This window comes from Artemia franciscana, chromosome 8 (assembly GCF_032884065.1).
Source record: "Artemia franciscana chromosome 8, ASM3288406v1, whole genome shotgun sequence".
In the NCBI taxonomy this organism is placed as follows: domain Eukaryota; kingdom Metazoa; phylum Arthropoda; class Branchiopoda; order Anostraca; family Artemiidae; genus Artemia; species Artemia franciscana.
In genome coordinates this window covers 2,836,354-2,851,493 of record NC_088870.1, presented here as the reverse complement: position 1 = coordinate 2,851,493, position 15,140 = coordinate 2,836,354, and the positions used below count along the sequence as shown (strand labels likewise).

The 15,140-nt window shown below is 33.1% G+C and overlaps 1 protein-coding gene across 1 annotated transcript in view; it reads left to right on the top strand.

The window, feature by feature from the left end:
- Nucleotides 1–15,140, top strand: part of LOC136029880 (biotin--protein ligase-like) — a gene marked incomplete in the record, with an annotated part of 100,159 nt that overhangs the window by 70,206 nt on the left and 14,813 nt on the right. Inside the window, 1 exon segment of the mRNA XM_065708359.1 lies at nucleotides 10,950–11,058. Coding sequence (XP_065564431.1) covers nucleotides 10,950–11,058 — 109 coding nt within the window.

Here is a 15,140-nt window from a genome sequence, read left to right as displayed (position 1 = left end):
CAAACACAGCTGCCCACTTCTGCACCCTCCAGTGAGTGCAGAAGTGTATAATGTGCAATTTGTATTTGACAACATGAATGTATTTAACATCATCAATATTTAATCATGGTTAAAAAAATGACAGTGTGAGCTTTGGATATAGCTTTTGACATTTGGAACAATAGTACAAGAAGACATACAAAAGTGTCAACTTGATGAACGAAGCTAAAGACCCCCTTGTAGCTGAATTTCAAACAACTTGAATGATTTTATTTTTCTCAAGGTAGATTTAGATGACCCTAATAATATTCCAGGAAATTACAAACCGATGAGTACTTAGAGTACTTAATAAATGAGAGCGCTGTAAGATATGAGACTTCATAAAGGAGATATACACAGTATGCAGTAAACTATTTCCTCAGAGTTCTACTTTATCCATGCATACGCTAGCCCATGGAGGGAAAACCTTAGAACTGTGCAGTATGCAGTAAACTATTTTCTTGCAATTCTACTTTAGTAACACACATGAGACTTGATACTGAAAACAGTATAAATGCATAGTATACAGTAAAGTGTTAGGCTTTCAGCTCTAATTTATCAACAAATATGAGACTTCAGACAGGTGAAAAGCCTTATAAATGCAAGGTAAGCTACAGAGTGCTTACCTCTACTGCTTCAAATGAAATGAGCGAAGAGGAAATTTAGTGAGCAAATGCAAAGATATTGAGTTTGTTGACTTTTTTGCTTAACACACTGAGTATCGTGTGTTAAAACAGCTATGATGAAAGTTTGGATATGGAGATAACAGGTTTAAATTTTTGGCGGTTAGAGTTGCCATTCTGTCGGCCTTATTACTAGGATTAGTTCTCGTTAGTGTTTAAAATAAAATTAGACTCAAAGAAAGATATGATTAATCTTTATAAAATGATGAAATTCCATAAAGCTTGTAAAGGGGGGGGGAGTATGCGCAGATCTATCACCCTTTTCGGTAGGATTATTTGTTATAAATATTTAACGATAAAATAGGACTAAAAAGGAACGACCAAACTTGATCTAAAAAGGATGATGAAATACATAGAAATGATAAGAATGAAATGGGAGTACGTAGAGATGTATTCACCCTCAAGAAAAAGCATACGCGGGACTATCACCCTAATTTCTGGGATTAGCTTTCAGTACTATAACAATAGAATCAGACTCAAAAAAAGATAAAGGACAAAAATCATAGGAGGTGATTAGGGTGAAATTTTGACCTTCTTAGGCTACTAGGCTAATATTTGATTAGTAGGCTCCGAATGAAGGCGGTGAAACCTGTTTAGGATTTATTTATTTGCAGACAGCTTTCCATTATTATCTCTTATTTCAAATTTTTTCAAAAAATTCAGATTAGCTCTACCGTGAATTTACCATTTTCAAAGTTTAAATTTGAAAATCCATTATAAGTGGTTTTTCCCGAGATATTTGGTTATTTAAAATTTTGTTATTGTCTTTTGTCTTGTTCCAATACTTTATTTAAATTAAACCCCATTTTTTCTCGATCAATTCTTGTAAATTGAAGAGCAGTGTAGTCTAAAAAAGTATTTACTTCAAATTTATTCCAGCAAATTTAGATTAGTTTTGGGCGTGAATTGACCTTTCTAGTTCAGAGAGCTGTATACAGGACACCAAATCTTTGAGCTTATTGAAGTTTTAGACACTTCGTACTTTAAAATAAATTTGTTTAAAATTTACTTACGTGAGCTTTTTTACGTATTACTTAAGTAGCTTTTTAGAGAAAAGTAAAAAGGTAAATCAAACCAAAGATGAGCAGAATAATGCAATTTCAAAACGAACAGAAATCGCCATCGATGAATAAATGAGGCACAAAACAAACAGAAATTACAAAACGAACTGAAATCACTGATTTTTCAATAATCTGGCAAGCAAATAAATAGAAAAACTCAATTAATACATCTTATTCTCTAATTCATTATTTTTTAATATTTTTAGGTTCTGTTCTATCCAAGCACATCCGCTATTGCAGACTAGTTAATTTCAACGCGTGCATAATCTACAATTATACCTGTTATGAAATATATTTTTTTTATATGATATAATCCTCGCGCGCGTAAGGTTTATGGGTTGACATTTTTTTCCCAGATTATATGTTGCACTTAGTATCAATTCAGAAAGATTTATTCCTCCAGAGGTATATTTGGACGCCGCGAGATCTTCTATGTGGAGTAACTCGGAAAGTAGTCAGGAGAATGTAGAGCGAAGGGAAAACTAAAACATCTTCGTTCATACGGGGCTAGATATTAAGGGAATATGGTTGCTAACCCTTATTACCCTCACTAAAAATAATCTAATTATTACCTCATTATTATTAACACAACTTCATTGAAGTACCAACGACAGTGAAAATGGAATCTGATTTTTTTAACGAGTAAAGTGGAAACATACTCGACGCTACTTATTTTCAAAATTGTGAAAAATCCGAAATTTAATTTTTAATAAAAAAAATATGATTCCGCAGCTTATGGTAGTAGTTAGTGCTTAAGTAAGAAAAAAGAAACCTACGGGAAAAGTCAATACTGAAAGTTGAACTGCCTTTGGGAATCAACATATTATTAGTATTTGAAATGGCAGCGCTGGCAAAATTTTGGTACTGCCCTAAAAACTCCATTATTATGAAATAAGCAAAATAAAAATCGTGGGTCTGGGGATCTAAAAAAAATATATCCTTAGTAGTTTATTTTTTCTTTTAGTTGGTTGTTTATGTAATAAGTTTCATTGTTTGTGTGAGTTTAAATTATTTAGAATTTCTCCTTTTTTCATTCATTTACTCCACTAATTTTTTGCAATGCAGCAAAGGTTTTGTATGCAATTTTTAAAAGCAAGACATGTAAAAAAAATTAAAAAATGTGAATTTTGCAATCTGTTTTGACCAAATAAACAAAGTCAGTTTAAAGCGCTTTCACAGCTACATTAGATTGAATTAGCCTTAAAATATCAGCCAAGGTAGAATTAGGCTATTTGTCAATTTTTTTTGAAGGAATGAAAATTTAAAAAATTCATTTGATTGTCATCTAAAATATCCTTACTCCTTGTCTTTCTCTCCTTCACTTCCCTCTTTATTGATCTTTTTTCTTTAAGAGGCTACATCGCTTGAGTTAGTAGGTAATTTTACTTGCAACATCCCTTTAAGTTTGATTTACTCTATATTGCTTGGTACGTCCAAATTGAGGCAATCATTTGTATTCTTTTTGTTTTATTTATAGCCATAATACTGTCCTTCTGCTAAATGTCATATATTTGAGTTTGTTCTAATTTCTAACTCAGAGACTAATTCTGAATTTTTTGCTTGTCATTTAGCGGTGGCATAAATTGTCACATCTTCCAGTACATAAATCTTTTAATCATGGAAAAAGACAGTCTTGTAGAAAGTAATTGCTTATTCAACACAGCAAAAAGTTATAATGGCCACAATAAACAACTATTCTGTCTTAATGGGGGATGTAAGCATATCCCATATTTGTGCGGGGAAGGCTGATAAATTGCCAAGAATAGGCATTTTGCCAACGTTTCTAATTACCTTAAAATATATTCTTGAAATCTAACTTGCCAGTTCTCATCCCTAGTGTTTACTTTCTAGCCATTTTATTTATGCTACAAAACAAGGATGCATCGAGAATCTCTTGGATGAAGTAGGTCTACACAATCCCAGTCAGTGTGTTGGCTACTCAATCTAACACAAAAGATATAAGAAAAGGCTGTTTTGATGGCCGTGGTAGAAAGTTTCCTTTGAGAAGGAGATAGTCTATTCTTGAAATTTGCAATATTTAGGGACTTAGTCAGAAGGAACACTCTAAGGTTTTCTGTAGTAAAGAGCCTTAAGCCTTCAATGTATTATTCATAATTTTTCCCCGGGTCACTTCATAGGGATGGAATGGTCCTATTGAACCTTGGAAGAAGGCTCATTTTACTGAAAGTTAAAATTCCTAGTGCCCTTTTTTAAGAGTCAAAATTGGTCCAAGGGCAACCAGCCTCCGTCCGTTACCCTTCTCTTGTAATTGCCTCCCTCTCTCCTGTATCCCTCAAAGACATTCGATAAAAATGTTAAGGTATTCATTCTGTTAAAAAAAATAGTCAAAAGTTCAGTAAGTATGCCTCCAGGGTTGACGTGATCCTAACTGGCCGTGGGGCAATGACAGTAAATAATGTAAAAAGGTTAATTTTTTAAACATATGCTGTGCAATGGAAAAAGGGGAAAGGGTGCTTGTGCGATAGCGCAAGATTGGCCTAAAGGTATTAAGTTGAAACTTCCTAGGAAAGTTGAGGGGGATGTTGAACTAAACCAAAAGGCACTATGCGCATCTTCAATGCCTTCATATTGAAGGAATAATCGTATAAATTTGGGAGGGAGCCATATTTGATTGTAAATTGAATGTTGGAGTGCCACTTTAAGAGTCAAAAGTGATAGGAGGGCAGCCAGCCCCCTCCATTGCCCTTCTTTATTAACCACCCCGTACCGTCCAAAGATATTTGGTCAAAATTTGGAATAATCAGTTGGTTCAAAATATTCAAAAGGTTCAATAAATATTGCTCTGGGGATGACACTGCCACCAATGATCCATGGAAAACGGCAGTAAACAATATGCATTGGCATTTGTTTAAAAAATAAACATCATAATGGAAAGGGAGGGGGTTGCAATATCTGAGAAACAGCTAAGGGTATTAAGCTGAAACTTTCAGAGAAGTGTTGAGGGGGATGTTGGAATAAGTCAAAAGACAATATTTGCATCTAGGTTGTCAAAAAGATGTATCTGCGAAATATCAGGAACAGTATAGGGTACTAATTTGAAACTTAGAGAATTTTGAAGGGGACATTGGACTAAATCAAAAGGCACTATGTGTATTGAGGTTGTCAAAGGGACGTTTTGTAACATATCAGTGACTGCTAGGTGCACAAAATAAGGGAAAACAACAAATATACGATTTTGATTGGCAGCGAAAAAAACAAAACATTCAACATCATGCATCAAGTACTCTTCACCCGCAAGCCTCTATGGCCGTGAATGCAGGGAGAAATAAAAAAAAAAGCAAGCAAAAGACAAAAAAGGAAAAGGCAAAGAAGGAGAAAAAAATACACTCACATACTCTAAAAAGGAAAATGACAATCAGCCACCCATCACTGAGTACTTGCTGAAATGCAAGCTGGAGCAAAGTTCCTTGACCAATAAACACAACAAATTCTTACTTGGAGCAGAGACACCAATTCCATCAAAGAGGCATTTAAGAAAAGAAAGAAGAGAAAAAATTGAATTTTCTTTAAAAAAAAATATCCATGTTGTTACAATTCTTTTTAAGGCGCCAAACGAGCGACACTTTCTAGCCAACTCAAGTAAAGTATTCCAGGCAGATTGACAAGCAATCAGGGGGTTGAAGTCTTATCTGACTGATGTACTGAATGGAACTGGAATATTATCGAAATTACATGTGCAGAATGGTCATAGACTATAGACGGTCTAGTGTTTAGGGCCGCAAGAACGTCACCGCGTGACTAAAAACGAAAGGAAAGAAACACATGAAACGAGATACTGTTAAATCAAATCAAGCAACAGCTTATTAATATAACTACTTGATCCAAGGACAAGTTTCCTTGCTTTGTCGTATAGTGCACTCTAGAAAATAGTATCATAAGGGAAGAAACTGTTGACATCTATGTAGACAGGCAATAAGAGACGTAAGACTGGATTAAACTGTGAAGCAAAATTTTTAGAATTGATCCAGGAAAAATGTGTTCGAGCTTTCTAAGGATTCCGAGATTCTTCAATAGCTTCATTTTAATTTATTATAACGATGCCCGAAGGAGAGATTCTTATCATGAAAAATACTGAGGAACCAAACATGACGATCACAATGTCCAATGAGAGAAGCCCTTGAAAGGTGAATATCCGTGCTGACAACAGTGCCCAGGGTACTGTCGTCAGCTATGGTCACTACAATGTCGTCACCAGTTGATAGAGTTCTTCATCTGTGGGCATGGAAGGATTCGGGGTGACATCAACGACAAAAACTTGTTTGTTTTTGGTTTATAACCGTGAAAATAATATTATTAACATAAATCAAGAACAGAACTGGCCCTAGAGTTAAGCCTTGTGCGACCCAAATTCAATAAGCCATTGCCATGTATGACCCAAGAAGCCATGCCATGTATGACCAAAGAAACAAGCCATTTCATTGAAATGGATTTTTTCTTAGTTTTATTTAGAATAATTTTGGCAAATAGTAACGACAAATCAGTTAAACGATTTATTTTCATTAGTTTTTTTTAGCAGACTAAATTTACTACTGAATGCTGTTTAAATGTTTATATGCTCAAGTTTATGTCATCTATCCCTCAAAAGACAGTATTAAGGTTAAGTTTAAGTAGTGATCCCATTTAAACTAAGATTTAACCATCAAAAAGACAAATCCCGAAACAAAGACATTGTCCGTCTGGTCAATAAGAATAGCAAAAAAAAGCGCAACAATTTTGCGGATTGCTGACCATTGTGAATTTTGTAGACTTCACCAAACCTCTTGTGGAAAAGTGCAGATCTGCTTTAGTCAAAATTTTCCAACACAAGCAAGAAACGTGCTCATGAATGAAATGAGTATTTTTCAATTATTTAAACTATAAACCCTATAAATTCTATATTCTATAAATATTATATTCTATATTCTATAAATACTATATTCTATAAATTCTATATTCTATAAATATTATATTCTGTGTGCTATAAATACTATATTCTATACATTCTATAAATTCTATAAATTCGTAAATTATATTCTATAAATTACCATTCTTTTACCTCTTCGTAGAAATAATATAAGTTAGTGGATTGAAATTCATCTTCTATAAGATAAGGTAAAAGAAGTTGCGATTTTTCCTCGTCGTGCCTGGGATTTTTCAAATACTTTTACGCATTTTTTCTTCCAAAGTAAATGCGTTTTTTGGATTGTACTTTACAGAAATCACAGCATGTGGGAAATAGGGGTAACATTAGAAATGTGTTTTTCAAGGGCTATTTTTTGGGTTTAATTTAGTTGAATTATGAACCCTCCAACTCCTTGGATTCAAAATTCTAGTAAGTCCGTTTCTATATTTTCGAAATCCTCGTTTATTATTCTTGGTAAACTGGAAATTAGAAATAAAATTGACTATCCTTAGAAAAACAGTTCAATAAAATAAAAGTTTCTTGTTTACTAAGAACTCTGTATCGAAGAGTTTCAGTTACTTTGAATCCTTAGATTCAAAATAATCGATCTTTGGAATCCTTGGATTCAAAATTCTCATAAGTCTGTTTCGAAATTTTCGGAATTCTCGTTTATTATTTTTGGGAAACTGGAAATTTAAAATAAAGTTGACTATCCCTAGAAAAACGGCTCAATAAAATAAAAAATTTCTTGTTTACGATGATCTCTGCATCGAAGAGTATCGGAAAGCGATAAATGAGGGAACGTTGGAACTTTAACATTGATTTAATTGGAATTGAATATGGTTGAATATAGTGTAGGAATATTTTTTGATTGTAAGAAAATATTTGCTCTATTAGAATGTAGAAGTTATTCTAATTTGAAAAGAAAGTATTATAATGTACCTATTGTGCAATTTTGGTCAGAATTTGTTTTATCTTTTACCAAGTGTAAAGAAAAAATAAAAAAAAATGAAACTTGTATCTCAGATTTGTTTTTGTAATTTGATTTCTAGTTTTCAGGGTAACGTTGGATGATAACTTTTTTTCGGTCTTTTAGGGACTCTCTTGAATTATTAGATTCCCATTTTCTTTGTTCTGCATTACAGTTTTGCTACGCATTTGCTCTGCATTTCTCTTTTATAAGCTAGGCTTTTTATTCATTCCTAAAATATTGGGGTTTTGTTTGCTCAAAAATTAAATTGGCAAAGTTTTCATATCATTTTCTGTCAATTTAAATTCAGCTCTCCGTCCATCGAATTTGTCAATAAAGAAAGACAGTCTATTGGTGTCCCCTCTCTAAGTCTCTCTAAGTGTTTGATGAGAGTCTTCCTCTTATTTAAATGCTATTTCAAGCATGTTTTAGAATTTGATGCTCATATTTATTTTTCCTGGGATTTTTTCGCTTTTAAATTGTCAAATATCTGCATGAAAACAAATATAATTGGTGGTGTACAAAACGACATTATTCGAATTGAGTAATTTACCAGCAATTTTTCATCCCCTAAAAACATGGTTTTCACTGTAAATAAAGGTAGTGTCTCAAAGATTTTGCTCAGATTTAAGGAAGTGCTGAAAATTGGGAGAACTTACTATTTTCATGTAAACAGTATTTATATCTACTTAGTAATAGAAGCGAAATTAATAGTCCAATACTGACTACTACCAAGAACCTAAAAAATCTTTCAACACATAGTGAGAAGTTATTGATAACAGAAAACAATAATTTTCAATAAGTTGGTGCTTGTAAAATGCTGACTAGTGTAAAAGTAAAAAGTAGTAAAAAAACGTAGTAAAAAGTAGTAAAAAGCTGACTAGTAACAGGTTTATTATGACGCCTGGCATTTAAAGGAATTCTGTGAAATAAGCCTAGGTCAAGAACGTATCCAGGATTTTTTCCGGGGGGGGTCATAAAAAACTTAAAAACACATCATAAATTTGTTTATATTCATTTTGTTACGTTTTTTACGAGCCTGACAAACATTTCAGGGTGGCTCAAACTCCCTGGATACGACCTTGGCTTAGGTAGTTAATTTTAAATATTGTTGTTATAATTTGTTATTTTTGTTGGTTTATTACCTGAATATAGAAATGCATTGTAATACGTTTGCGGTTAGACAGTCACCAGGCATCTAAGAGTTCTTTATCAAACCAAGTATAATTTATTTGTGGCCTAACAAAATAATTCGAATTGGGTAATCTACTAGTTACTACCACCCGAAAATATGACATTTATTTTAAATACAGATAATTTTAATAACTATCTGCTAAGATTTAAGAAAATGCAGGAATTTTTAGAATTGAATTGAGTTTTCATTCTAACAGTATTGCCATCTATTCCTTAACTGACCCTGAATTGATGGTCGCTTGAAACGAGTTAAAAGAACTACCAAAAAACTAAAAGGAACTATCAATGCCTGACTAAAATTTATTGATAACAGATGATGAGAAATTCCTGTGAGTTACAATAGTAAGGTAGTATCTTGTTGGTAATAGTTACATCATGACGCTGGGCATATACAGGAATCCCTTAAAATGAGCCTAGGTACTTAATTTTCAATAATGTTGTTATGATTTGTTATGTTAATAGGTTTTTACATCTATTATCGCCTGAATATATACCAAATAACATAGAAAACATAGTATTACACGAAGGGATAGGCAGCCAACAGGCATCTAACAAGAAAATTCACCAAAATAACCGGGTTTAATCGATTTAAATACGTTAGGGAACCTTTGCTAGGGTATCGTTAGGGTATGCAAGACAAAGAGGAGGGAGTTCGCCCATAATACATACTCTCTGTTGTCTATTATCAATTAACATGTCCATGGTTGTTTTTATATTTAATTTTTAAATTAAGAAACAAACAATCAAAATGACGATTCAAGCTTTGGAGGGATAATCTTTGGAGATTACGATTCAAACTTTAGAGTGGTAATCATAGAGTTGGAGCTTTTGAGTTGTCTTTGGAATCACCTCTCCTACTCCATACATGAGCAATATGCTCTGTTAAGTCTTGGAATGAATTTTCAAAAGACGGTTGATGATTCTTCTCTTGGCTTCTCTTGAAAATTCTTAGTCTAAATATTCCTAGAGAAGAAATGTTGGCGAAGCCTTTGAACACTCCCTGCCCTTACCTCACACCTTAGGTACCACACTGACCAAAGTTTTTGTACAAAGTATTCAAAAGGTATTTAATAAGACTCTTCATTGCTCCTTTGAAATAATTTATTACGCCTGGGAGTTTAAGTGCACCTTATATCACGAAACACAAAAAAAAACTATTTTTCTCTGAAGCGCACTAATGATTTATTAGACTAAACTGCGTTTCCAATTGTGAGTAATAAACCTATACTTTAGTTAAATCTACTTTTTGATAATAAATGTGAGCATAAAAAAAGGATTGCTTCTTCATAAGGAAAAAAGGGTTTTTATGATAACTTTGTACTATGTCAGACTTATTAGTCTATTAATTTTTTATGTTGATATTAGCATCTTTTTCTCTTCTTTTCCTTATCTTTGTCTCTTTTCCTTTACTCACCTTTTTATGTTATTTCCTCTTATGCTTTAGTTTTTTATTCTAGTTTCTTTTTTCTCGCTTATTCAGGTTCATGAATGAAAAGTCCAAACGTTTGACTATTTTCATTTTATTTTACTCACTAACTTAATTAAATTACTCATATATTTATTCATATATTTAAATTACTATATATATATATATATATATATATATATATATATATATATATATATATATATATATATATATATATATATATATATATATATATATATATATATATATATATATCGCTCTGTTTACCGTTGCCTCTCTTGTACAAGCGTTTGTATTTGTTTAAAGGAATAATTTTCTTTGAAATATAAAGTTGAAATCAGAAAAAAATTGTTGCCTCAGAGAGAAGAATTGCTATCGCCGAAGAAAAACAAGCATGCTCGTATGACCAGTCAGCAATATGAAGTTTATCTTTCCCGCAACTCTCTTCTTATATTCATTTTCTCTTTATCTCTCTTTCTCGGAATATGTTTGCATTGAATTTGAATAGCCCAATTTCTTGTCTCATTTTCATTCAATCAAATTCAGCTTATGATTTATTATTTACTTTACAAACGCTTGTACAAGAGACAGTCTTTTCTTTCCTTGTATCTCTGTCTTATTGTTTGGTGAGAATTTTACGCTTATTTACAGACAAATCTGGAAACATTTTATACTCGGGTTTCTTTTGTAGGATTTTCCCGTTGCTTTGAAATGGCCGAATGATATCTATATCCAGAAAGATAAAGTTGGGGGTGTACTGACCAAATGCAGCATAGGAAAAGATATTTGTTGTCTTATAGGTAAGTAACTTCTGGTGAACAACGTGACCTCAATATGGAATGAGAATTGTTTTTACTTAAAAAATGAAAAACATTTTCAAATCGGTATATAAATATGGTGTCAGATAGGTTGGGACTAAACCTGCTTTTTATTCGTAAGTTTTACTGAAAGCTCTCCTTAAACATTAATAGATACGAGGTTGAGGGATGTACTTAGATAATGCAGAATCGAAAGAGATGTATATTCTCTAATTGGCTTGTAATTTCTTGTAATTAGTGTTACCAAACACAATTTAGAAATAGAACATTTGTTAATTAATTAAAAAAAAAACATTACCTAAACGTATTCTTGCTTTTAATTTAAAATAGATAAATTGTAAAATTAGTATATAAATAGAATAGCTCAGAGAAATTTGAGGATGAAGCTACCCCTTCTATTACCTTCTCTTTATTTCAAGTTTGATTAATAGTTTTGCAAAGCATTCAGAAAGACAAGTTTGGAGTTTTACTTACCCAGTTCACCATAGAGAATAATTATGATTGGTATGGACAATGACTGGAGGATAACCAGCTCCCCCTCCTCCCATACACTTTTTTGCTATATTCCCCATAACCTCCGGAGATATTTAACCAGCATTTTGAGATGACTATTTTGTTCTGAATGGTTGCAAGGTCCAGTAAAAGTACCTCCAGAGGTGAATTGTCCCCCGCAGTACCTGGGGCAAGAAGAGTAAATTATTTAACTGTGTTAATTGCATGATTGATCCTGGGTGGTGTGAGTGGAGTCCACTGGCTCTAAATTACCACAAATAGGAGTAGGGCTACCGTGTCCTAAACCTTCTAAAGGTCAGAGCATCATCTGAGCTTTTCTGAAAACGAAATATGTTGAAATATTTTCAACATATATTTCAACATAATATTTCAACATATGTAACGTTTTGGAATCGAAAATTGCTGAGACTTCCACGAATTAACATCATTTATTAAACAATCAGTCTATTTTCATTAGTTCTTTCTAGTAATCTTGATTATTATAATGATTTTGGTTTTTGTCACTATTTTGTAAGCCGCTCCTTAAAATACATATAAAACTCAAATGACATTTAAGCCGTTTAGGGGGTTCGAAAGGGAGGTAGTTCAGCTCTTATTTGTAAACCCTGATTAGCCTGTGATAATTTGTGTGTGTGTGTTGCTGTTGATGTTATGACAAATGGCTCGACGAATAAATTGTTTTCATTGGCGCATAATTGATGCTTTGACCTTCAGAAGTTTTAGGGGGCAGTAACCCTACTCTTGTATGTGGTAATTCCTGTTTGTTTGATTTGATTTGAGTATTGATTTTTGTTTCTGCTCGTTTTAGGATTTCTATATTCAACTGTAGCAGTATCTATTATCTTTATGCTAGATATGAATATTCATTGGAATATCCGTTCGTGAAATAAATGCAAGGGTATTACACAGAAAATAACAAGTAAATAGTAGAAAATTAGTTAGGAAAGATGACTTGTAACTAAAAGAGAATGGAGTGTGAATAGAACGGGGGGAAATTAGCTTCAAAATTCATATAGATAGAAAACTCAAGGGAGTGGTATTACTTGAAGAATAGAAGGAATTAGAGTAGCATAAAAAAATAAAGAAAAAATCAGAACAAAAATTGTGTAATTATCTTTTATTGTGTGATAATTGTTCTTAGGAATATATGAATAATTATTAATACTCAACGTACTTACACTTTAATCTGAAAAGAATTAATGCTTATATTCATTACCTTCTAAATCAGCTAAGACGGGAAGGTCATTCAAAATGGTGACAGTAAATAAAAAGCCTCAGATATATACAATTTATTTCACTTTTGATAAAATTGTTTAGTTTATTTTTAAAAACACCAAAGGATTGGCTTTTATCAAACTCGGTCAGGGATTTTTTTTTCTGGAGAAAGGGTCCATCTTCTGTCCCCAAATAGGGAAGATTATATACTTTTTGGCTTGAGGGCTAAAAATTGGTATTTCTCAAGATTAGCCCCCTCTTTTAAAGTAAGTTGCTTGGTATCCCTTGCTCTTAGAAACGATTATTGGTAAACTATTTGTTTTTGTAGAAATAGTTGCTTGTGGAATGCAGTTAATTCGTCTCCTTCACATATATGAATAATTTCTCAATGTTTTGACAGTATACACTCAGTAATTTGATTCTATGTGCCGTATTCTTGTTGCTAAAAACAATACGATTATGTTAGAACAATGGTACTTAAATATAAATAGTTTTAATTGAGAATGGGGCTATATCTAGTAATGATAACTTTTGGAGCATGCTCTATCTTTGGAATTTTGAAATATTCTTGAAGGACGTATTCTAATTATCTTGGAGTGTAACGAGGATTCAGTTCCCGAAGAGATCAACCCCAAGAATCGTCACCAGGCTACATTTTTCCCCAATAAAATGTTTTCAGTATCCCATCTGAAACCTGGGGATAGTAAATAATGGACCTTCAGTTTATTAATAAAGGGTTCAGTATCAAGAAAATTAGGTCAATAAAATGTAAGAAAATATGTCTAGCTTAAAATTCTGTCTGAGTGACACAAATCCAAACGCTTGCTTCTCCTGATTAAAGAAAAAAATGTACAGAAATGGGTTTATAATATAGTAAACTAAGATAAAAACATCCAAAAACTGGATATCTCGACCATATAGCTAATGATTATCCTCAGTAGAAGCTGCAAATACGAGACCAGGTATAACCTTAGATGCATTATTATACATCAAGGATTTACTGATGATATGGTTCTTCCTTTTTGGGTGTAGCAAAAGTGCTGATATCATCTGATAAAGGCGTAAGGCCAAACTATACATTAAATGATCACCGTATCTCTTCTACTATAAGCTTTTTTATTTTGTGTGGCCAAGCTATTTAGAATTGATTGGACAGTTTTGCCTTAACTCGTAGAGCTTGGATAAGAGATTTGAATAAGTGACAGGAAACTAAAAGCCAACACCTATTTTCCACGAAATCTTAGAAATACCAATTAACCTCTCCCATTTAGCGCTGGAGATTGATGATGTAACTTAAATCACTAGAAAGTGTGAATTTTGTTTTTTCGATTTAACGGAAGAGGTAGGTAGGTAGATTTTTATCTAAAACCTTTATATCACATACATACCAATTAGTCGCAAAAAGGCCTTTCTGGCCTGTAATAGAGACTACATTCATGTTACATTAATCATCAATAATACTAACTCATTAAACACACACAAAAAAATTCAAATAATTACTCAGGCCTGAAAAATTCTGGGTAGCCCGCTCTCATTCAATACGCTTCTCTTCACCATCTTGATCATTCATCATTAAAAAAAAAGCATTTTTAACCGGCGTTTAAGCTGTGAGAGACTCTCAGACTACCTTATATAATCTGGGAATACATTCCAAACTGTCGGGCCTCTGTCTCTTGTCACATGTCCCGATCGCGAATGAGAATTTTCTTTTTAAAGTTCAGGAAAGGATAGTCTCTAGAATATTCTAGTATACCTGCTAGAAAACCTTTATAAATCAGCTCAAAGGAAATATCAACTGGGCAGTTTGGCAGCTTAAGAAGTTCCCTTTGGAACTTCTGCCCGCTTTACCCGCTTTGATTGAAAACCTTCTGAAAATATTCTAGCATACCTGCTAGAAAAACTTTATAAATCAGCTCAAAGGAAATATCAACTGGGCAGTTTGGCAGCTTAAGAAGTTCCCTTTGGAACTTCTGTCCGCTTTACCCGCTGTTACCCGCTTTGATTGAAAACCTTCTGAAAATATTCTAGCATACCTGCTAGAAAAACTTTATAAATCAGCTCAAAGGAAATATCAACTGGGCAGTTTGGCAGCTTAAGAAGTTCCCTTTGGTGCTACCCGCTTTGATTGAAAACCTTGCTGAAACAGGGGACATAAAACTGTATTGTCTTTTAAATCAAACTTTATAGTCAAACCGCAGAGTCTCGATAGCTCTTGATGGTGGCCGGTCCCCTGAGACAATTCGGTAATATACCCTTTGTCTTTGAGACGGCCGGCCAAGGCTGAGCCTCTCAATATGATTTAAGGTAAACTGGAAACATGCTCGTCTGTCACATTT